The 27,072-nt window shown below is 28.6% G+C and overlaps 1 protein-coding gene across 1 annotated transcript in view; it reads left to right on the top strand.

The window, feature by feature from the left end:
- The first annotated feature begins 8,451 nt into the window (after nt 1-8,451).
- Nucleotides 8,452-27,072, top strand: part of LOC132944127 (tRNA dimethylallyltransferase) — a 106,585-nt gene continuing 87,964 nt past the window's right edge. Inside the window, exon 1 of the mRNA XM_061013309.1 lies at nt 8,452-8,778. Coding sequence (XP_060869292.1) covers nt 8,506-8,778 — 273 coding nt within the window. The 5' untranslated portion in view covers nt 8,452-8,505. The remainder of the gene's footprint in view (nt 8,779-27,072) is intronic.

Raw genomic sequence — 27,072 nt, 5'->3', positions numbered from 1 at the left:
AATATAACTAGAAAGACCTATTTAAGAGAAATTGCTAACAGTTTTATATCTATGAATGGTTTAGCCGTTGGCCCTAATGAGTTGAAAATCAATGGTTCCATCCTTTCGTTTGGTTTGATTACCAGCAGTTGTTGGTAATGATTCAACATTTACAAAAACCTTGTTTAACTAATGTAATAATTATTTTAATTTTTGTTTTTGCGTAGAATTTTTAATCCTTGGCTTTTTTTCCTGTTACCAAAAAATATATGGTTTCTGATAGCAACTAATTAACTTGTTTTTAGTTTATAATAATATTTATCATTTTGATATAAAAATTAATTTTCACATGTCAGCTTTAGATCGCATGTTTTCTTTAAAGCTATATATATTATAGACACAGTTTTATAATAAGATTTTGAGTATCTCGATCGAATAAACCAAGAAAACTAGAAATCATTTGTTAGTATTTCCTATTTATTAAAAACAGTAGGTATACCTACTGGGAATTTCCTACATTTGAGCCCAAGTACAAAATACATCCTGCCATTTACCATCAGAAACCTCCATCAAATAGTTGAGATCATACTAGTGTATATTTATAGCCACGTAAGGTTTATTGTTTAGGTATATTACTATATTAGCTAGTTAAAATAACGGTTACTTTCACGCTATACCTATACTTCTATAATATAAGTATTAAATTTCAATATTTATTATAATATTATAATGTGTACAAAGTAGGAGTAAACTACATAATATATATACACTACAGTATTATACTGTTATCAGTTTTATATAAACATTATATTACATATTTGGTGTTGGTGTAATAAAATAATGATACACTTGTTATGGATACACCTTACACCTGCAATCTGTATTAATGATTTACTAGGTCATAAATTATATGTGTTAAGCTACGGAATATATCGATAATCGATTATATTATACTAAAAAAAAACCGGGGATGTCGGTCTGTTGTGTAGTATGGTTTAAGTGTACTTTGTACCTCGTAATTGAGTAGGTTGGGTGTGTTAAATTTGAATTCAATGATAAATCATCGTACATGAAAAAAAAACGATTTTGAACGGAGACGGCTTTTCGGCTTCTATTTCTAAGGATATTTTATTGTTTTTTTTTGAAATTTCTATTATCCATTAATTCAGTTGTACGGTATGTTAAGCAAATTTTTATAAAAAAATTCGCAAAAATTTTCCATACTAATTATTAAAATATTAAATCATATTATTGTTATTAACTTATTATAAATCAATCAAAGTCAGTAGGTAGGTACCACGTAAAGGTGCGAAAGATCGTTGCAAATATGATCGTGGTATAATTTTACTAGTAAAAATATTTTGAAAATTAGTTGTGATAATAGTATAGATAATAATAATATACGTATAACTACGTATTACGTAACGATGAAAAATTTCTAGTCCATGCGTTTAATATTTTTTTACGACAATTTACAACGTAATGACCAATACAATCGTTATTATTCGTTTAAATATACAATTTTGTCAAAATTATAAATTCAAATGCGTATAAAAAAATTGTTACAGTATTTTTGATAGTTGCTACAAGAATAACTTATAACTTATATACAGCGTTCTGTTAAATTTTCAAGTTGTATGACTTACAAGGATAAAATTTATCATAATTATATAAATCAAAAAAATCTAGTAGAATTCTAAAATTTAAATTGTCATTAATTTACACAAAAAAAAAAATAAATATTTAGAAAATGTTTATTAATTTTTATGTATGTTTTAAATTTTATCATATCTAGAAAATGCAAGTATAAATAATATATTCACTGAAAAATTAAAATCTGTATGTTATATAGTTATTAATTTTCGAGACTATCCTAAAACTTTTATCAAAAACTTATTTTACTTAAATATTTCTGTTTTTGCGTTATATTTTTACAAAGTACTTATTAACCATGAACTAAATCCAACAACCAGAAACCACCATCAAAGTTGAAGATAGAAGAATTTTTACTCTTGAAAAATGCGACGACTGACATCCACACAAAAAGCTTGTAATATTGTAAAAATGTAAAGTCCCAATTATTTATTTTTAACAGTTTACAGTTAAACATTTACCTATTATAATTTATAACTCCTATTTTAATAAAAACACAATTTTCCATTTTACACAGTTATTATTCATTACTTACGTTTCAATTCAAAATGTAGATAACTGCGGTCACCAATAATTATTTAAACATTAAAAAATGATGTTAAACATAAGCACGTAAAAAAAAATTATATCTATACATAATATACGTAATACATACACCTATATCATATTATAGGTATTTTTTTATAGTTGCATTATCTGTACAAACTGTATTTCATACTTTTTAATATCAATGCTTGTAATTACTATAGGTACTATTATAGTAACATTGTAATATAATAGACTGAACATTGAACACGGAAAAGTTTCTTTAAATTAAAATGCTTATTATATTGTAATTATTTACGATTTTACTCACACTAATGCAATGGTGTAGCTTTAGAGCGATAAAATAAAATATTTTTTTAGAGAAAACAATAAACTTGCGCTGTTATTTTAAATGTAATATTATGTCTGTCTTCTCTTACAATCATTTCCGCATTTCAAGCATTTTCGCTTTTAGTTATTTATTTTCGTATGATAATAATTATGTTACCTACATAAAAAATGGTTTACGTAATAATATAATAGGTAAAGTTCTTTAGGAAAATATTAAGGCATGCGGAGGTTTTCTAGAAATCTTGTTAACGACTAAAACCCTAAATAAAAGTGAGAAAAAAAATTTATTTTTTAAGCACTGCAGTCTATAAACAATTTATAATAATGAATAAAAAAAGAAAGACATATTTCTTATGCAAAAGAATAACGAAAAATTGCTTATAATAGAAATTTAATTTTATCGAATATTTACATACTATTATACATTTCAATTGGCCTGGACATACTTATTTTACTTCCATGTTTATTATTTATATTTTATATAACTTACTATTATTATTATTTCACAGCCGTTCTACGGTTTTCTAAAGCTGCATACGTACATTAAACAAATTTGATAAATGAGCCATACATAATATAGAGAGTTGTTGATACTTTTACTACAACAAAACATGGTTTGATTATATGGACGTGTTTATATTATTTAAGTCGTTAGTACACAGTCAATACAAAAACTTCTGTGGATATTTATATACGTATATTGTTATGTTGAGTGTTAATAATTAATTCACTGTGATGAGTACGTTATATTGTCCTAAAGCCTATTTGCAAATCCGTTGACTGCCGGTGGTAGCCCATAGGCGACGTTGTGATGCATAATATGACTTTATCACAACAATATTACATGATCTATACAACTTTACCGGCGAAATGTGTACTTACGTACTTTTAGATCCACTCAATAATTAATAATAATTACCATTGTCTAATAATGTACTTATATTATAGGAAACAGCTTATACGAATAGCTTTGGGCCTTGGTAAGCGTATTTGCGTTATGTTAAATAGTAGGTACTTGCTTCGATTAGAAATTATTATTATCTCTAAAAATAATTAAAATAGTGTTCATAATATTCACAATAAGTAATAACCTTCGTATTTTTTTTTCTGCAAGATAACAATTTTATTGCGCGTCGTTTTAAACGGGCAAAAAAATTTAAAAATGCTCTGTCCCGTTGGCTTTGAAACCCACGTCCCCGCCCACCCAACTTTCCCACGAACGACCAGGAGGGCCTATATTATTATGATCACACACAGCTGCGGATCTATGCGTTCAATAATATTCTCCTGAATCGCATTCTGTGCACAATATATTCGGTTTATACCAAACATGTGATTCGCGTTTCAATGCCGACAAAAAACGAGAAATCACGTGTTTGTCCCTTCGGCGAGCTTTTCGTCCGTCCGCCCATTGCGTGACATAATAATATACGCGTATACCTACTATATTTCGTCAAGGTCATATTTTATACTATGGTTGCCAAAACTATACGATGTTATGTATATATATAGTGTAACATTGTCACATGTATGTACCCAACGTTTAGATGTGTAATAATGAGTATGCACGTGTAAAAACACAAGATCCGAACAATGGCCTGCGTCAAAAGTTTCACGTTTTCATACAATATTATACCTTGCAACTTTAATAATACTGTACATAAAAACTATTTATTTCAAACGATAATCCGTTTGATTTTGAGACGGCGGTTTAGATTAGAAAAATATTCTAGCTCTAATATTTCCGAATCTAAAACAATTTTCCATATGGCATGGCCGCACAGGTTCTAAAAATACGCTAATTTTAAACCGCAATCCGAAACCGTATTATCTATATGAGTTATACTATATTCACACTTTCATAGTTTTATATATTATCACGATACATGATAATATTGAATAGTTTCGCTATTATTGTAGGAGATATTTATATTTTCGAAATACTGTACTACTTACCAATTACCATACAATTGAATATATATTACAAGGATTTTTCTTTTGTTTTTCCATTTATATACAATTTTTAAACATGTATAAATATAGGTATATTATTATCATCTTTTTTAAATATTTAATTTTTATTTAAATCATTAGTATAATATTAAGCTTAATTAAGTATGTAGGTGTAAACAATTCATGCACACACTTCTACACAAGACATCGATAGTATTATCAAATTCACATTGGAAAATACGTCAATGTTATTCTATAATATTATACTGATATAGTGGTATAAATATCATATTATAACGCATTAAAACAAAAATAATTGTTTTAATAAATTATTGGTAAAACGTTAACCATAATAATATAATCATAATACAATCATTATAATACATATTATTAACGAGGTGAATAATAACATTTTCAATCAAGAACATTACATGGAGCCCAGGATAAGAACTTATTTTCTATTTTCAATTACGATTATTGACATTACTTCTAAAATTAATATTTCACTGTATTTTCCTGAATTATAATGATTTATGGTTACCTATAAATATTATGTTTTAAATATTATGTTTAACTATTTTTAAAAGCTACACATTGTGTATACGGTATGCGTATACCACTTAGTATTTCTCATTATAAAAATAGATTTAATCTTATTGCTTTAACTAGGGTTACCATACGTCACATCGCATATAATGCTTACCCAACACATAAAACATGTCTTGTATCCAGGATTACAATTTACAAGGATATCGTTGTATTTAATATTATATTACATCTACAGAATTATTTTATTTTTATTAATATTTGTTCATGTGTAAGTACTTAGGTACTACTAACAGTACAACAATTATTGCATAAAATACACTGCTTAAATGTTGTATTATTAAATAATTTTACAAACAATAGTGGTATTTTAAGTGGATTGAAAGGGAGGTGATTTTTGTTTTGTTTATCAGTTTATCACACACACTACACACAAGTACACAACATGCCTGACATGGTAAATTAGAATTGTTGACATTTATCTCGAGATGAGTACAAAATAAGATGTAATAATCAATGCTAGTTGCTACTACAGGGTGATACGACGCGTTTAAATAAAAATTTAATTTCAAAATAATCAACTAAGTGGTTGGGACGTAAACCGTATCAATGCACCAGTCTAGGAATATTATTTTGTATATGAAACAGAATATTACTATAAAGGTACCTCTTATATATTGTTATATATTATAAGGCGGAAAATTTAGACTTCAAGGTTTTCATAATTTATAATTAAAAGTACTTCAATTTTACGAATTTGTTAAGCCATTTCGAATTCGTTAACCTCAGCTCTGGTATACCGGGATCGGTTGGGTGACAATATTTTCCGGACGCAGGCTCGCGTGAATTCCAAAGAAGTTCTATTGGTGGGGGCTCGCAGGAAGCTCTGCCAACACGATCACGGATATTATATAATCGGCATACTCGACCATGATGGTCCACATTGTAGCCTGTAGGTATACTCCAGGTACAATCGAGCGGGTAACCGTGATATTTTTCGTTGATCGTTGGTTAAACCTTGGTGAACGTTATCTCTGTCTGTCGTCCTATCTCGATAAATCTGTTTTCGTGTGGTCGTTGTCGTCATCTGATTCTCAAACCGTGTTTTGGCGTCTGTCTGTGTGCGTATTGGTATTTTATAGTTATGTGCAGTGCGATGAAATTCCGAAAAAAACGAGCATTGTACAGTTGTACAGACGTTCTACACGTCTAGTACAGTTGTACTGCTGTTGTACGTGTAATCTGCACCGAGCTTCATTACTTCCGGTCCGACGAATCGAGTCGTTAGTTCCCCGAGGATTACGTCGTACTTATTTATAGTATTTTTAGGTCCCTTGTAAGAGTATAGAGTGTATAAGGCTTGAACCAAACAATAATATAAAAAAATTTTAATTTTTGATTTAAATTAAATGTCGTATTACTTACCTGTTTTCTGAAGTCAATATGTCAATAATGTCATGTGCTCTAAATTTTAAACAAAATTGTAGGTGTACTTTTCATCTATGTACGTTATATCTGGTACCTACCTAAATGTTAACAACATTTAATAAAATGTTTGTTTTGTCAATTTGTGTCAGTATATTGTTTAAAAAAAGTGGAAGATCAGACGCGATTATAGGGGCTTAGCGCCATTGAGTTTAGACTGTTGCCGCTTCTACGAACATTATTCAGATTATCAGATTTTATTGTATTTACATTTAATAGGCTTGTAAAATCCAAGTAAATCTTGGTAGTTGCGTTTATATATTATAATTTCTAATAATCGTGTAAAGCATGACGATTTTAACTAAAACAGTAAAACATGTATATAATATTATATGAGTATTGACTGTTGTCATTTCGTATGATTCATAGTTTAGACACTAATAAACATTGATATTAAGCATATGGATACAGTATTCTTATTTCTTATCTTCGCTATAATATTATAGACAAACGCTTTTTGGACAATATAACGGTGATCGGAGAGAGAAACGATGATTCTTGCTCACACTGAAAAGCTGGGGGGCGATAAAGAAACGAACATTTAAACAAGACTGAAAAGAGAAGCAATGATGTCGCGGTTAACAATGGTTTCAGTTGTGTCGGCTAACAGATTTTATACAATGGCGCATCCATTAGACTAATATCAATTATAAAATTAAGCCACATATTATAATATTAAAATGTAGGTAGATCGTTGTTTTGTTTTTTCGGTTCTGATATATAATTACCAGAGCTGTGAATTTAATGCACTAAAAAACCTTAAAAATGCAATATAAAATGCCAAAAATTATAGTATAAAATTCACTTAAAATGGTTTTTAATTTAACTTTTATATTGATATTGATTTTATAGGATATTATACATTAGTACATTACATTTTTCATGCATAAATCTGTTTATTAATCAAAAAAAAAAAAAATAATAAAAATATTGATTGAATTTGAATTTTGTATAATGCAATTCACTTGAAACATTTTTTTTTATGTATTTATTTTGTTAAAATAATAAAACAAACTTAAATATATTTAATTGCGGCCTGCGGGTACCTTCTTCATATTATTTAGTCTTTACTATTGCGTTAGACAAAAAAAAAAACAAAAAAATGTCTTTCGAACATGTCAATTGACGGAATAAGTGAACAAATAATAAATCAATCAAAATTATATAGGCATTTAGTCGGTTATAACTTATAAATGTTGAATACAACGATCACCTTGTAATTTGTTTTGAGTTCGTACGAATTTATTATTATTATGCGTTTTTATAATATAATATTATATACTACTGTCTAGGTATATAGTTACAACTTCACAATGCAGGGGAGCCGCGCGTGTGAATTATATTGGAGGAGAATATACCTTGACGGCCACTAACAATTGTTAATTTAAATTCCACAAAAGTATTTGTGTGTAAATAATTTCTGTGGGCACGTCATGACCGTTCGGAGAACCGTACATTATTATTATTGTTGTGCGGACGGCTGCGGGTTCTGGCGGCGTTTGTATACCTACGGTAAATATTTATAGGCATAATATCTGAGACTTAAATAATAACAACGATAATATCATGTCGACCCTTGGACCGACGAGAGAGGGTGAGAGAGATAGAGCGAGTGTGAGAGAGGGTGAATGAGTGAGAAAGTGGTTTCTACGACAGCACGAAGAGCCGTACGAACATAATATTATACCCTTAATTTGAAAAATCTCGGACCGCAAGTGATTTGAATAAAACATAAGGCGGCAGGGCGCATATAGACATAGAGTGTAGACTGTGGCTAGCGGATTGCGCGGGAAACGACCGGCGGCGGTAGTGTCACTGTAAATTCGGGCGGCGAATTGTGGGGGGAGCGCGCTAGTACGTGACCGGCCGTTCGACGGCGGCGGCGGCGACGGAGCAGGCTGCCAACTTAACGTCCGGCGAAGCCGAACGGAGCGCATCGCATCGGACCGTACCACCGCCGAGCCAGACGTCCGTGATAACGATAACGACATTGCACGTGTTTGAGGTTATGTTATGTTTTGGAAAAAGGTTTTCGTGAATCCGAAACGCAATAATTACGTCGCGCTTACCGCCGCCGCGGCCCAAAATCCGGGATTCGCGTCGACATCGTCGCCGTGTCGTACTCGTTGTCCGTTTCGCCTCGACCGCCGAGAGATGGATTCGAAGAGCCTGAAGGACCGACCGCTGTTCGCCGTCGTCGGGTGCACGGGCACGGGAAAAACGAAACTCGGTGTGAGACTAGCCCAGGAGCTGGGAGGCGAAGTCGTGTCGGCCGATTCCATCCAAGTGAGTACCTAGTTGTGTTATTTCCGTTCATTGTCTACTGATAAGGTTTAGTTTCATTAGTCCTACAAAAGCCTCTGAAGTGTTGGTGAGGTGGTGGGTGGGTGGGTGATTGTGACGTTCTGTTGAGCACTAGCTCACGAGTTGACTCCAAAGCATTATTTTTCTTTTGCCCCGTGTTTGGCGAATAGTTTGTAAAAAGAAAGTCAGTCAAATTAGATTGCGCAGAGTCGTGTGTGTGAGTGTGTGTGTGGGTGTACACATTGTAACGTTGGGTAGCCACTGTGCAACTGTGCAAATCTATCGACTATTAATCTCATCGTTTTGAATGTTTTCGGAAGTGATTGAGTCGTTGAGATAATATTGTATGGATTATTAATATTACTATCGTTTTTATTATTATTATGATTATTATTGCCGTTATTGTTATTGTTATTGATAATCGTGATAACTGCGATAACGTTGGATGTGATGTGTTGAACGGAAACCGTCATGTGCTGGTCACAGATAACGTAATTCGTTTGTTTTTCGTAGTTCAATAAAAAATCATCCACCGAGCGGTCGTAGTGTTGATTAGGGGGGGGTGTCGAAAAAATAAAACATAATAAGTTTTTTTTATGGACTTGAATTTTGTTATTTTTGCATTATGACCAAATACCTAAAAAATGTATTATTTATTTATAAGTAATAACAAATCGAAATGTATCGTGATCTAAAAATAAAATCATCTAGTAAGGTTCGACAGAATCACTTTCTATTTACATACCTACCGTTTGGAAGTTGACAATTTAATAGTGAACACAATGTATGTACACACTATTATGTTAAGATAGACATTCATAATGTTCGTACATTATTAATATCAAGGAAATAAGAAACGGATTTAAAATATTTTTATCTTTTGATTTTTAAGGATATTAAATCACTTTTTGTCAAATGATCCTATGCTGAGCCTGAGGGGGATAAGGCAAGTGCTCAAAACTTGATTTCTATTACACATTTTTTTTTTGTATATTTAATGACGTAAATACATTTGTCGAATGATTTGCAGTTTGAATAAATAATAGTGTATTTTTAGACGCTAGGTAGTAACATCTCTGCATTACAACATTACAACTGTCTCAAGTAGAATATGACTTGCCGTTATTCCTCCTACAAAAAATAATAATAATGAAACGTTGCAGTCTTGTAGACAAGTATGGAGTTTGGCAATTAATTTGATATAATAAAATAAAATAATTTGATCAACTTCTTAATACTTAGTTTTTGGGTAATAAAAATAAGTAATAAATAACAATTTATCTAACATCAACCGACATAAACTTAATACCTAGGTCAAACGCGTACAATTTGTGTCGTAACGGTGTGGATTGAGCTTAAGCCTTCGTCAAACTAGAGGCAATCACTGGCTTATAATATTATATTATTTAATTTACATATCTACCTATTTTGATTATCGTTTTACGACTAACAATTTTTTTCTACAATAACTGAATAACGGTTTGAAAAGGTTTGAAATGTAATTATTAAATACCTCAACAAATTGTGTGTAGTGTGTCTATTATAATAGTATTATCACGAAATAATAAATACAATTTTATCGAATTTTGATTGAATAATAATATATTCGTAAAATTCGTATTATGATATTAATTTTTTCGAGTTAATATTTAGTATTAACTTGAATTATTGTAATATTTTAAATATTAGGTATATATACTACGTTTCACCGATCGTTACTGCTTTACATAAATAATATATTATATTACTTAATTAGGTATACTACTAATTTACTAATTAGTAATTACAATTAGATATTTATCAACATTTATGTTTGTCCTTGAATTATAAATTCGACTTTTCTCATCTCGATAATATTGTATCAATACACTCACGATTCATCTACTGTAATACAATATATACATATATAATAATATTAGATATAAGAACAGTTCGTAACAGGTTTTTTAAATGGTATCTATATTGTTTTTTTTTATATAATTGTGTTTATAAATACCCATAGAATTTATCGAATTATAATAATTATTTATTGATGAAAAATGACTACAAAAATTATAAAAAATACTTTTAAATTCAATTTTTCAATTTGGGGGAACTTATATACCCGGGTATAAAATAATAAAACCTAGGTACTAGGTAAAATATTATTGGTTTTATTTTATGACAATAATATTTCTATGGCTGTAAAATATATAATAATATGCTAAAGCAACATGTTTTTTTTTGTTACTTATTGGGCAGCCCCCCGCTACCAAACGCCAAGAGGGGAATCGGTTGTTAATTTCTCATATCCATGTGTGCAATATTTGTTCTTCATGATTGTGGTGACCATATGACAAAGTATACTACCGCACTCATACAATGACACATCACATGTTTGGAAGTTAAACGTGTACATTATTTATTCATAATTAGTGGTTTGTAAATCACTATGTGTGTATTATGTATTTGAGCATGAAAAGCCCACACATTGGATACGTCTGTGGAGAGCAAAAATAGAACACTAAACCTGTCATAAAAACTTAGAAGTAGAAAACTTTTGACTTCCAACTAGAAAAAAAATGAGACACTATCATCATTTTAGTATATTTTGAAAATTAATATAATATTATGACGATTTTGGTTCGGTTGGTTTATTGGACTTGATAAACAATTAAGACAATCTACTATCTAGGTACACAATGTGATTATTTAAACTTTAAACACTCTTTATTTTAAGAACGTTTTTGAAAAAAAAATATATATTTACTATTTTGTATCGTAATCAATTTTTATAATTTTTGAATAACATTGTAGGTACATGTTTTGATTTCATATTCTAAAGCAGAATAATTTTAGGTTCCTCTGTGGCACTCCATTCAGCTTATTTAAACTTTAAATACTTTTATGTTAGGTATATCTAATTAACTAGGTACTTAAAATTCGATTTTTATTGATTGAAATATTCAGAAAATATTCTTCTACAGAGTATAAAATTAAAAATGCATGTCGTTATTCAAAAAAGTAACAAGCTTCTAAAAATTTAAACCATAAAAATATAACTTTTTTTCTTAAATGTCGTTTTGTAACGACTTACATAAATTGAGTAAAAATATTTTCAAAATACGTTAATAAACTTAACTTAATAATACATTTTTAAAAAAATTTATAGATCTCCCACCGATATTGTTAGTAAATAATAAAGTTAAAACTATTGGTGCTAAATATATGTTTTCTGTTTTATAATTCAGTTTTACTATAGGTGTCAAAGTATATATAGGTACGATCTTTTTGCCGCGTTTTGAATGAAATTGCATAATATTAATGACGTAAAACAAGAAATTCTTGTTTCTTTTCTCCTATATAGCAAGTACCCTGGGGAATAATACGCTGGTATACGATTCAATACGTATACATCATAATATATATATATATATTGAACATGAATGCATATAATTTTATATAACTGTCTTTTGAGTATACCAATTTTTTTTAATCACAATCATCTAGTTTATATACCTAGCATATATCGCATGAGTTTTATGTTTTATTGAAATTATTCCCTCTTCATATTGTTAACAATATTACTTGTGTAGGTATATTTGTTTGTTTTATTTGGTTTGTTTCATCCTTATTGGTCAACGATTACCGTTGAAGTGATTTTACAACATATATTATGTTATTTAAATTAAGTTTTATAACCTATCCCGTCCCTTATTTTAAAGATTGAGGAAGGGTTCCAATTTATTTAATTCTTGTAATATATAATGCCTAAGTGATTTAAACCGTACAAATTCTATGACGTCATATTTGTATGAGTTCCATTCATTCTTATATTCATATCTCAATAATTGATCTGTTAAGACATTTTATTTTTATGTACCTATTAAATTTTAATTAAATTGTATTTTATTTTGCACTTTGGTCGTTTTTCGATTTTCATTATAGGAAGCTTTTTTTTAAAATTATTTCAATAATCTTATTAACGTAAAAAATAAATGCAATTATACTATTGTGTTTAGTATGCCTAAGTACTAAGTAGACAGTAGTGTGTGTGTGACCTAAATATGAAAATTAGTTTTTTATTACTAAAATCCCATTATTATTTTCTATGACCAAATATACGGAGTGATTCACAACTAACAATTTAAGTATATTCTTTGTTTGAATTATTTGATGTACATTTTATATTTCCAAAAACTAATAGGTATTTAACTTTAAAAATTATATAAGTAGATAAGGTAGGTATTACTTATTCACAATAACTATTAACAAATTCCATATTTTGCATACCTAGTTTATGTTGTATTTTATTAAGACACATAAAATGTATTATACTAGGTATATTACAATGTTATGTATGCTACTATTATTTTATACATACTTATACTATAAAACTTATAAATATGAATAAAACTTACAAATTAAAATGTAGTCAAATGTATGTTTAGGTATTTTTATAAAAAACAATTAATAACATTGTAATATGAGAATTTAAATTAAAAATAATTGTTAATTTAGTTTTGAAAGACCGGTGACAAGCGATGTTTCTACTAAAGCACTACTTACCTATGGTATTATTAATTATGTTGTCATTATGTTATTAATTATATTGACCTAATATTATTATAGATACTTATTTCTTCTTAATAAAAAATTACTTATTTATAGGATATGTTGACTTGCAAAATTGTACAATGTAGTAATTAGTACTTACGAGAGTTTACACATACGTTGATAAATAAATCAAAACATTCCATAATGATTTAGTGGATTTTAAGTTATTAAATTTAATATAGTTTTATTATTTACATACGTTTTAAATATTTTATTTGCAAAACCCAATTATTGTTATTTATTGGTGATATAGAATCGCGTTCCCCTCGAAAAATCTGCGTTCCTATTCTTCCAAGAAATTTACCACGCTCCATATGATCCTTCGTGATTTATTTGTTGAAGAAATAATAGCCTATAGTCCTTATGCGACGGAAAAAAAATACCTACAAACCCAAGAAATATCGCCTGCCGGTTTTCGGCGTTTCTATTGAGTGCCGTGGCTGAATACTGGGAAACCGGTTTTTTCGCCTGTTGTTATAACGAGGGCTCCATTTCTTTATTATACACAATATTTTTTCAAGATAAGCCCCGAGCACACACCATTGTTGGATGCTGCTATACGTATTAATGGTATTTTCAGAACTTTTTCTCTTTCATTTTACATTATTTTTTTTAACCTCATGTCTTGCACAAACAAAATACATTGAACACAAATACATCTTTCATGATAATTGTTCGATCTCCATGCTTAATTGCACTTTCATATTTTTATTTTTAGTATAGTAAACATATATTAACAGTAAATATGAATACCTATGCAATATTGTAGTATAATTTACAATTTAAAGCAATTCATAAATATGATTGTAGACTATGAATTAAAAGCATACTATATGATATAATTCTTAATATCGTATTTTGTTTGATAATATTAAATATTTTTATCCTGTCCTGTTACCATATCTCCTGTAAGACGGGTGCACGCAACACTATTAGTTGAAATTTATCTATTAATCTTGCTTCCAAAATATTTTAATATCCTTTTACAAATTAACGTTGATTGAAGTTAGTTTTGGTAGTTAAAAATATTACATATAAATTATATTAATTTTAATTTAATTGGTTGGTTTGGATGTACCTATTTACACGAGTGTAATGCTGAGTAAAACATTAAAATCGATTAAATCCTTTGGAGGTGATACGTTGGAATTTAGTCGTTGTAGTCATAATAATCAGTAGAATCTAAATAAAATAGAGTTATAATTGGTTCATCTGATTATATAATTTATATTTTATATATAATATTATTATTACTAACTATTTCTGTTAATCGACATAAAATATAATATTGTTATTCACCATATTAAGCATGACAAGGTATACTTAATAATTTCAAAAATCAAAAAATGTCAAGTGTTAATATTAAAAAAATAAATGTAACAGCCAAATGTTTAAAAAATTAAATTATGTCTATAAAATGCTGATTTAAGTATTTGGTGAAAATGTCATGTCTACAATAATGATCGATTTCTCTTTTTGAATCATAACAACAAGCGTTTTGAATGACTTCAAGTGTTCAACTGGCTTGCAGTATTTTATTATCCTAATTATGAAGAAAAGTACTGGAAATGAACTATTTTTTGACTTGCAAAAGCTCAAACTAGATATTACTAAAAAGTAAAAAGAACCCGCACTATGTAGAAGGTTGGATCAAATTTTCATCTCCGAAACGTGAAACGTGATGATGGATAAAAAAAGTTAAAAAAATAATTCATTTATTGTTTTGCTCAGAATATAAAATTGAATGAAATAGTTGTACTTTATAAAAAATGTATGTTAAATAGTTGAAATTACATATCTATAGGTGTTCATAAAATGTAATGTAGAGCTAAATAATTTGATTATTTTACCTATGTTAAAAATAAATTTGAATTAATGATAAAACTGAGTTAACAAAAAATGTGCATTAAGTATTAACTATATTAGATCTATATTATAATATAAACATTCTCATAGTACCTATAACCTAATATTATTATAATATATTATCGTATTCTTCAGTTCAAAATACTTCTTGCTTTTATCACCTCTAAAACGAAAAATATTATTGTTGCATTGACAAATAGTAATATGGCATGGGTTTGAATTGTTTGGAGTCGGGTACAACCGGACTAGGAAGCTGCAGCTCTCTCGGTGGAATTCTATCAGCTGCTATAGATGACGAATTAGACTATAATTATAAAAAAAACTTAGAAATTAAAATTATATATTTATATTAATATAGTTGATTATGGGTTTAAACTCACGAGTCTTTATAACTTTCAGTAATTTGATTCGAATTGTATGATTTATTATTTATATCTACCTATAAAATAAATACCATCCTATATTATATTTTAACCGATTAATTTACATTATTAAAAAAATTTAACTCAAATAGTGAGTTCAGTTGATTTATCATGAACAATTTATTTTTTAAACTACGAGAAAAACGGATCAATAAATAAATAAATGTAAATACATTTCAAAAATGGTTTTTTTTCATTTGGTTATGATTTTATGAAGTAATTAACATTAAAAATACTTGAAATGTACAGTTTTTATGAGATATTAATTTATCTATAGAATTTTTAATTGCTAACCTAAAATGTATCACAAGGTTAGGTAAATTTATAATCAATAATATTAATGGGTCTTCTATCTTTACTCTTTGTATAATTTATGTTTGAAATTACTGTCAAAATAAAAATCTAATTTTAATTTTAACGAATTTTTTTTGACGGATAGACACGTATACACCTTAACACTGTTTCAACCCTTCTTTTTGGACTTCAGTGATTGTTTCACAATTTCATGTGCTCGAATTTTGGAGATTCAAAGCTTTACAATTTTAGCGACTTTTATTTCATATATATTTCTTTATGTCTAGTTTTTTCTTCGTCTCTTATATGTTTTATTTTTACTATTATTTATTTTGTTAAATATATTTTACATTTGCTTTGAGCTTACAAAAAGATATAAAGAAGTATAGTTGCTTCATAAATGTTAAATTGTAATTGGTTATAAAAATGTATGTACTCAATATTGAAAACAAAAATCAATTTGTCTTTACATATATAAAACTTTGAAAACGTTTCTACTTAATACTGTGTTTACACAACTCATTTCCAACATTTTTTCAAAAGTATTATTCCGGTATCATATTAGTATATTGTTACAAGCATATTATGAGGGACTCGTATTATAATATTATAATATATTACATATATGTAAGAATTTTGAATGCATAATTTTTATTTTTATTTTAAATAAATAGTTTTCAAACAATTAATACTATAGACACAGAATCGAAAATGTGTACGTGTAAAATATTCTTTATAATATTTTCTGTTTAATTATCTTGCCAAATCTCGTGGATCATAAATACCTAGTTCATATATTGGTCTTGTAAATGTGTTGAAAGTAAATGAACATTAGTGTGTGTAATTCGTAGTACTTATCACGTTGTATAGGGGCATCATAATACGCTTGTCATTTTACCTACGCGCATGCACATGTCACCAAATATTACTTTATAAAATTAGGAAAATTCAGTGACTTCAATTACTACGCTCAGAAGGATGTTTCAATTTAAATTTTGTAAGTAGATTTGAATTCTTCTCTAAATTTACTATGCTTTGACTGTCGTACATTTTTTATATTCTATATCAATGTATTTAAATTTGAATTATGAATATGATCTATTTTTACTCTTTTTGTTTGTAAATTTCTAGGTAAAAAAAATAAAAATCAGAAAAATGAAATTGTCAAAGCATAGATAATTTAGTGACGAATTCAAATCTGCTTTCGAAATTAATATCAGAACATTATATTGGGCGTAGTTATTGAAGTGAGCTCCAGCCCCCTTAAATATTTTAATTTTGTTTTATTATTTAAATTTAACATCAGTATTCGTAATATTGGCATTTCTGCTTAGGAATTTACGCAAGCATTAAATAAAAAAAATATCTTACATAGTGGAGAGCTTGCAGGGTGTCTCAATTGTACATTAAGATGTTTAGGTTAAAATAGAAATTTTATGATTCTAAGTATTTCCTAACAATTAACCATCACATTATGTTCTTCTTGAGAGTCAAGGGTCTTCCTAATATAAATCTCAGATTGCAGATTGTGGATTCTAATGTATTTAACTTTATCAGTATCAATCATACCAGCTCTTCAACTGTGAGGCAACTTTATGGCGCGGTCGTTTGAAACATAAAATTGTTGTTTTTTTATAAAATAAAACATAAGTTTTAGCATTAGCGATTCCAAGTATCAGTAGGTTTTACTGTGTTTAGCTCAATTATTTTTTTTATATTATTTTTAAGTATTGCAACATGAATGTAAAAATTGTATGATTTAACTTATAAATAAATCAGTAAAAAGAAATTTCCATAATATTTATCTAGTACCTAGTACTAATCTTATTGTTTTGACCAAAATTAATGTTATGCTCTTGGGTACTCGTCAGTTCTAGTAAACTGCTACTTCCGAATAGCACAGTGTACTTGACCTGTAACACGCGTTTTTTCGTTGCCAATCCAAGTGTTTTTTTATATTATCTAAGTCTGGGTGATTAGAATATGGCGCCAGTAAAAAAATAGAACCACGTCCTTCAAAAATTGATGTACGCACAAAATGTATTTGAGCATAATTTGCAGTACAGCAATAACGGTAAATTGAGAATAAGTGAATAAAACTATTTAGGTATACATTACTTATCTATATAATATAGGCCATAATATGTAATCACTTATTAGTTATTACTTATTATCTATTATGTGTGCATTTTTTCTGACATGTAAATCGCGGAAGTTTGAATTAGAGCCACGTTGAAAACTGTCTGGAAGTGAAAATATTTATCTGTATATTGCATATTGCAATCAAAATATGTATCGTTCTGCGGGTGTCTCTCGTGCACATCATAATATGGACCTTGTCCCTAGCGTATACAGACGTTTCTCTCCCACCATTTAGTTAGTGCTTGCCTTTTTTTCTGTTCGATTTTTCGCCCTTTTATTGTGTATACACTATACATATTTTATATTCGTGTATAGGTCTAGTAAACACCAAGGCCAACAGCGACGCGCATTTACGACCGTTCATAAAAAAGAAAAGAAAAGAATCGCCGCTATTAAGCTGCCGACCTAACTCTCCCCTCTTTCACCGACACGCTGTTTCGTATTTATGACTATCCTAACATATACGTTCAGATTTCGGACTATTTTAGTAAAGGATTGTATACCTAATAAAGATTTGAATTTTTCTATTCATTTAATAGTGTTTGTTGGCACCAATAAGCTTTTGTTCAGTTCCCTGTTTCTAAAATAATAGGTACCTATATTTTAGTATTTTACTGTATAACTGTAAAAGATTACTTTGCACAAATATGAATTAAGTTAGGTATACGTTTTGTTTATTTCATTTGTCTTCAACAATACACTATTTATTATTGGCTTACCTTTTTAAAATATTATCTTCAATAATAACAAAATTAATTAGGTATTTGTTTTTATGTATTTAAAATTGATTGCTTTTTTAAGAAACTCGTTTAACGTTCTGTTATGTTTCTATTGTTTCGAAGTTTTGAACCCTATTAAATTAGGAGTTAAACATTAAAGTTATTTGTTTCAATTCTTAAGTTAACGTTATAAAAATTATAAATGCGTATTAGATATTTCTATTTAACCATTGAGTAAAAAGTTGGTTATTTTTTTATGATCACAATTTTGTCATTTATTTAAAAAATATATCTATAGATACCTACAGAGTAAATTTAAAGATAGTCATTACTCATTAATAATTAATAACCACGTATACATAATAAGTATATGCACACATAATTAATTTTTTCAAAATGAAGTTAGTTAACAATTAATGTAAGTTATTTTTGTAACTATGTACGAATTTTCCTACGAAAAGTTTAATTTTAAGGAGGTAATGACTAATGAGCTATACTATCAATATTGAATAATAATTATATTTATAAATTATTAAGTTAAGTTTTAGATATTTGTGTATTGTGCACTTCGACCTTGAGATGATATCGCTAACTGTGATAAATGATAATACCTATACTCTTATCCTACACTGGTTTGCTTTTATCACAGTATGCTTGGCTGTTGTTGATACGTAATTACAGAACAATTTATTTGTGATACTTCTTTATTTCGTTACTACAATTTGAAATAAAAACAATGCGATGATTTGATTTGTGTGAAAATTAAAATGTTGAATTGTTTTATTAATTTGTTATTTATATAGATAACATAACTAGATAAAGATTAGCCATTTTCGTGAATACGTTTAATGTATGTGCTGCATGCAAAGTTGTTTGTTGTAATAGGTACAAGACGTAATAATATTGAAGTGTCCGTGTCTCATTAATTTTAAGATTCTTGACCAATAATACATTTTATAAACATTTACAATTATTTCTTGAAATGTATCTTTTCAAACAATGTATGAATATGCCATTAGTAAAATATTTTATTTGAGAATGATCATAGTATATATAGTATTGTCGTATATTACGACAAATTTAATGACATAGTAAAATAATATATCTATAAATAATAGATAATATTGTCATATTGACATAATATAATGCGCAAAAACTAATATCTTCGAAGCTTTAATATTGCACAACGATTAGTTTACACACTTGTTAGTTCGCATGAAAAATGTTCGCCAATTTGCCATCAATAATCATCAAACAAAAGATTTTGAACTTGAACTGTAATGATATCATATTATAATTGTATTATGAACTTTTAATTCTATATTTATAGAAATATTGAAAAGGTATATAGTATAATAAATGATTGAACAAGTTACTATAATATACTGTCTACTGATATAGTGCCTAATTAACCACCACACCCAATCCGAGAAAAATGTGGATGATTATGTATAGATATATTTTTTTTAACAAAATGTAAATATTTAAATATTTTATTCATATGACATCGTACATTATTTTATTATAATAAACTTAAATATTCGTTTTCGAAACTGTGTAAATCATGATATAATATAAGATCAACTCATGTTTTATTTATTTAACTGAGTTAGAGTCTTAATATATCCTTAAAATATGTTGTTCTGGTGATCTGTTTTTGGTATTTGATGATGTAGAGTTTAAAATTATTTTATGCTTATGTCAGAAGTAATAACAGTGAATCTACAATATTCAGCATGTAAAAATTATATCGTAGAGCTTACTAAGATGTTAATATGGCAGATAATTTTCATAATATGTAGGTATTCAGTTTATTTTAGTTTACTGCAGCTTTAAAAGGTGTTTGTGAATATTTCATATCTAAAAACATATAAGTATGTCCTTCTTATATGTAGAAGTAGGCATTTACTTAAAAGGGTTAGGTATTATTGAAGTTTAGTATAGGTACCTCAATCTTAATTAAAGTAGATATTATTCAATTTTAAAATTTAATTTTTGCATTTACATAAATGTTAATTGTAAATAATGTTAAAAAAAAATTTTTTAACGTTTATTATAGACCTACGTTTTAACCATTTCAAGTTTGTGATCGTTCCGTGATTTTAATATATACATATTATTATTTATATCATATTTTGTAAAAAATTGAATACGGTATAAAGATAAGAAATCTTGATGTTACGTTCTTTGAATTTTAAGTTATGGGTGATTTCTCATATATGTTTCAATCGTTCATAACAAATGTATTTTTTTCATCTAATTCACTGAAAATGTTCACAATTTTGCCTACGTTTATTTATTGAATACCGGAAATCTTGATACATACACAATATTAACAATTTGTATATATTTTGTAATAATTCATATTGTGGGACCAATATTGTATTTATAAATATAATATAGGTATCTATGTCTTTTAAGTGCGTGTGTACCATAGAGTAATATGGTGTGTACGCTGAACTATATAGTGCGTGCGTGCGTGTATTAATGTAAACTGCTAATAAACTGTTCCACTTTTGTTCAAGTTCAGTAATAACATATATGTGCATTTATTAAATGGTTCTCAAAACGTTTAAGAATATGTCATTGAGAACCATTTTATTATTCAAGAATCACCAGTTATAGGTGATTATTGTTCAACAAGACATTATTAAACTTCTTTTGTTAGCCGGAAGTTGGTCCAATTTTACTTCTGAGGGGTTACACATTTAAACAACTGTAATGCTGATTTATATTATGTTATTGTTTTCTGTTTAAAACCAGTTAATATTGTACGAATCGTGTATACAGTCAGTGACCGATATTAGCCTTGTACAGTTTAACTTTAAAGGTTACACTCGATTATACCTGTGCACGCGGGGCTGCTGTATGTAAATCGGAATTTTTCTCCCATTCGTCAACACGGCGTCGTACGTTTAACTTCGCGTGAACCGTTAAATTTTCTCTCGAATCACGTTCAAACGCGAATGTAGTTTGTACCCAAATACGTTGTGTACTTCATGGGCACTTGTTTTCGTTTTAACAATAAATTCTATGTGTTTTCACACACTTGACAACACCGAACATGCACGTGGTACATTCCAAACCAAATTTAGTCAAATGTTATTTAGGAACCCTGTGGACTACTTTTCACCCGCAAGTACAAACTACCGACAATTCATTACTACCGCTACAAACGGTGACGGCGTGGCGCTTAATCTAAACTGCAGTTACAGCCGCGGATCAGCCAGTAAAAATACCTCGAATCATCATAACGCATTATTTTCTTTTATCACCGAAAGATTTAAAAAAAAAAATACCATCGAAGTGAGTGTGTGCATGTGTGAAAGTGATGTTGTCTAAAACATTTGACTGGCATAGTATTTAGTATTTATCTACATAATACTGTTCAATGTTTGCCAACCACATATTATACATTTATACCTAAGTATTGAACGTATATCGAATGGTTTTTTATTTTTTTTGAACCTTTATTTTTACATTGCCAACATAAATTGAATAATATAAATTGTTTATTTGGGTTTAAATATTATTTCTGTTTTGTTTGGAGTTTTTAATGTTTTCGTCTTCAAATACTAAATTCTTTTAAAACGAGTATGAAGAAAAGTTACTTTATTTTTTGTTCACCCCAGGGTCTATATGTGTTCATTTATTTATTAGTTGCAGCATGGGGTGTATGTCAGTAGGAAGTAAAATGTTTCAAAGTTTACCAGTAAATAAACCAGAATAAAAATAAAAATGTTTAATGTTCGAGTAGAAATAATTGTGACCATGTCAGTTTTTATAAGCTAACTAATTTTACGGTTTTTAACTAGTTTGATTTTTCGTCTCGTACTAATGTAAAATAAAGAAAACACCTAATTCTTAATTTTTTTTTATTTTATTAACAACTACGTAATATATGGAAAAATCCAAAAATAGTAATTAATTCAAATGATATTGAATATATATTATGTATGATCATAAAAGGAGAGTTGAGACCTGCAGCTGTGCAGCAGTGGTGTGTTGGTAGTATACTCTGTTATATGTAATACCGGAGTAAGGATCAATGTGGTACTAATTATATGAAACCGAGATCGTTTGCCAATGGTTGTTTCGTTTGAGTAAGACTCCTCCGTTAATAATGTACAAAAAAAATGTCATTAAAATATATGTACCGTCTCGTAGAGAGGGGAACATCGACTTGGAAATAATTTCCATAGTGCGGCGGTGCAGGTGAATAACCTCGTGGGGCCAATATATATATATATATATAATATACTACTTAACCGTGTACAAATATTATAATATATGTGCAGTATATAGGGTACGCTCGCATGATGTTAGTCAAAACTCAAAACCAATTTGTGAAGCAACTATATTATTATTATTACTATCGATAATTGTTGCGATAAATATTTTTCATTAGTTTCATTAGTTTCAAAAGTGAAGAAAAGTGTTAGTGTTCCAGGAAGAACAATGTTCCTCAATGTATATTCGGCCGAACCGTTGTCACACGATCGTCGCAGAAAATTGAACTAGAGTCCTATTCCCTCCCACCACCGCCGACCAGCATATTACGAAACTGGCGGCGGCGACAACGGTTGTTCGTAATTCACAGGCCAACCGTTGGCCATGATCTTTGGAACGAGCGCGCGTCACCGTATATTAGTAATTTGCATATACGTACGCGGTGTGGGGGATAAGTTTTTTGTTGGAGAAAAAAAATGATAATCGTAATAAATAAAAATTCTAACTTTTTTCTCGTTTATAAAACGACACGAAACGATATATTATTTCTATAGCCGTAGCTGAAATATGATTTTAAAAAACATTTCATTTATCCGGCAAACCGCATGTAAAATACGCCAGCGGTTTTTTTCTTTTTCCTCTCCTCGTCTTCTGTAGAATTTAAATACTATCCAGACGGGCCTTGAGACGTTTTCAGGCGGCGATGACGTAGCTTGACATAGTTACAATATTATGTGGTATTCCTCTGCGCCACGCGTACACTTTACGGGGGTGTTAAATTTATTGCGGATTCGTGTATTACACGTACGCACGCACATACACGTACATTTGGCCTTGAATACCGTGTTGGATAAAATAATGCCACCAGCATAGGTCTGGTCCGGTGTATTTTTACGAATTAAACGCCGAGCCGCGTTTTAAAATCTCAGTTTTCTTCCTTTTATTTATATACACGCAATTGGTTCGAGTTGTATATAAAAATAGACTCGTTATGATAATATTTCGTGCAAAACTCCGTGACCCGCTGGTTCAAAGACTGCGAATCCCGCGCGTACGTCTGAATACATGGCGTTGTGTAAAAACGGGTTTATAGTGAATTTTCGTCCGGCGAAAGTTTTCGATAACGTTTTAATTTCAATGCAGTCGTGGCAAATTTATTGTATTTAATCAACGGCTTTGATTGAAATTGTTTATTTGATTCAATTTAGGTAGGTTAGTATTGTTGTTTGTAAAATTATAACTACCTACTGAGCTGTACATTTGTGTAGGTATCTCAAAATAATATAAGACCCTAAATAATTTATAATTTGTTGGTTGTAATATGGTACCTATATTACCTATATTTTATTTAAAAACATTATATTACTAATTAAGTTAGTATTTTTTAGTCATATTATCATAGATTACCTAGTCTCTATTCATTACGTTATCACTTTTATTGTTTAAACATGTTTCTATTGTATTATAGTTATACGAATCTTAACATATTCAATTGGATTAAAGGTATTATATCATAAATTATTATTGGTTAGTATATTGTATAATAGGTACGTTTTCGTTTTGGGCTCATAAATAATGTCAGGGAACAGGAAGTCAGATCGTAGCGTGCTTTTCCTTCGGATTTTCCTTACTTGTTTAACAATTATAAATTGATTAGGGTGAAAACAATTGAATTTAAACTAGCTCCACTTCAGTATTCTGTTCGGGTGCCTTATCGAGTATTCAAAATTTAGAAATAATTTATTACTTACTAGTCAATACCATAGGAGTACTGAGTATTACAAAAATCATGTATGGTTTATATTTATTGTTGAATAAGTCACCGATAAATTAAAGCAAAAACTTGCTCAGCCTATAAATTACGTTTCATATACTTGTATATTTTCTTCTTTGTTCTCGACCTTGTATACTAGTTTTGTGAATGCTGCTATCTTCTGCATTTAAAGACGTATTTTTTTCGGTATTTCGTAAATTTTTAAAGGAGAATAAAAATTCTTTAAAAACCAAAAAAAATAAATATACTTTGTTAGAACAAAAATAAGAAGTTGGGCAAATGGGTGTCGCTCTGCTGTACAGTAGCCAAGTTACAAGTGAATAACTGAAACATGCTTATAAAAAAATAATTGTGCCTTTGTATTTTAATATTTTTCAACTGCTATTGTAACTATATCAGGAGCCTTATATTACATTTTCACGCTTTTGGACCCAACCAATAAAATTGTATTGATATTTATAGAAAAAAAAAACTAAAAAAATTGGAAACTGTAAATGTACGTAAACAGCTCAAAAAGTGTCAAAATTGTATGGTGTATAGAAAAAAAAATATAAACATTCAGTGAAATTTTTTTTCAAGAATCTACAGTCATTCGTTTTTTAATTACAATAAAATAAGAAAATCGTTACATGAGAAATCGAGTAAATATCCAATTTTGTAAAAATATGAACTTTAAACGCTCTTAAAAATTTAACTTGATTTGCTTGTAGACATTTTTTTTTTTATGAAGGTAGAAAAACTTATGAGGAATCTTGTATTCAATTTTAAAATCTTACATTAAAAGAAAAAAATTTTATGAAATTCCATCTCAAAATAATTTATACATTTTCGTGTTTCTTACGTATTTTGCGTATATTATTAAATTATAAAAATTTCGATTTTTCCTTATTTTTTCTTTTGTTTTTCTCGACGCTTTAGAAAACTACCTGGTAATTTTTACTTTTGTCCCCCCTAGATTCACTTTTCTATCAGAAAAGGTGCTGTTAAAGAAAATCTAAGCATTTTTACTGTCCTAAAAGGTGATGACAGACAAAAAAAAAACACACATATTGTAAAATCAATACATCAATACATTGCTCCGCTCAGAATTTAAAATAAAATATTTTTTTATAAATTAATAATATGATAGGAAGTGTTTAATGAAATGCGGTGTTATAAGTTACAAATCAGTGTAGTTCAATATATTGTTCTACGGGTATAAATATTTTAATTTATGATAAAAAGATTTTAGGTCGAAATGCCGACCTGGGTCACGTCGGTGCGGATTGTTATGGTTTAAGCCTCCTCCACTTATAGGTATTATATATATTGTAAAAATATTTATTTTACGCCATAAAATTAATAATAAAAAAAATACTTGGTAAAAAAATCCTTGTGGGTCTTAACAAGTTCGCGACACTGTGTGCGGTCGTAAAAAACCAATTTTACGACTTTCTTGCATATATAAAACGTTCGGAAACAATCGAGTTTTGTCTCTGCCGCCTTTTTATCCTAATTGCTTACGATGGTGTAAACGTTTTCATTCACACGCCGTGTGGTTTTCATTGAAATTCGATTTCTTTTTTTATGTTACACGTATTAAAGTCTCAATAAACAATGTTTATTGTTTATACTTACAAGTGTTCCATTAAGACTTAAACATATGTTTATAAACAGTATTTATAATGATTGATTGTTTTTCAAACGCATCTAATTATTTTTCCTCCTTCTTTGTGATGGTATGTCGTACTTACAATATTTTAATATTCAAAATTTCAATTTATCTATCAATCAATATTAAAGGTAAAAACAATTACTTACGCTTTGTTTTAGTAATATTTGTTGGTAACCATTTTCGACAAATTATACTTAGGTATTATAATTTATTAGATTAGAATACCCCTATTTTATATTAAAATAAAAATGTTAAACTATTCTCGAATAAATTAAATATTAAGTATGGTATAAATGATAAATTCAAAACAGGTTTAAAAATCGAAATCCAAACTATAGTTATTGTAAAGAACTGGATGGTTGGTTTATATATATAGATAAGAATTAAAGATTTATAAAAAATATAATCGTGTTAATATTCACTATGCAGTGTGTTAAATATGTATAATATAGAGACGAAATACAGAATTTCAATGGAGTCTCATCTTTACATTATTACCTTAGTTAAAGGATTTTTTTAACCGTTACAAAATATACAATTTATTTAAACGTAAAATATAAGTATTACATACCTACACTC

The sequence above is a fragment of the Metopolophium dirhodum genome, chromosome 5, assembly GCF_019925205.1.
Source record: "Metopolophium dirhodum isolate CAU chromosome 5, ASM1992520v1, whole genome shotgun sequence".
NCBI classification, from domain to species: domain Eukaryota; kingdom Metazoa; phylum Arthropoda; class Insecta; order Hemiptera; family Aphididae; genus Metopolophium; species Metopolophium dirhodum.
Note: the sequence above shows the minus strand (reverse complement) of the source record. Positions and strands in the feature narration are given on the sequence as shown.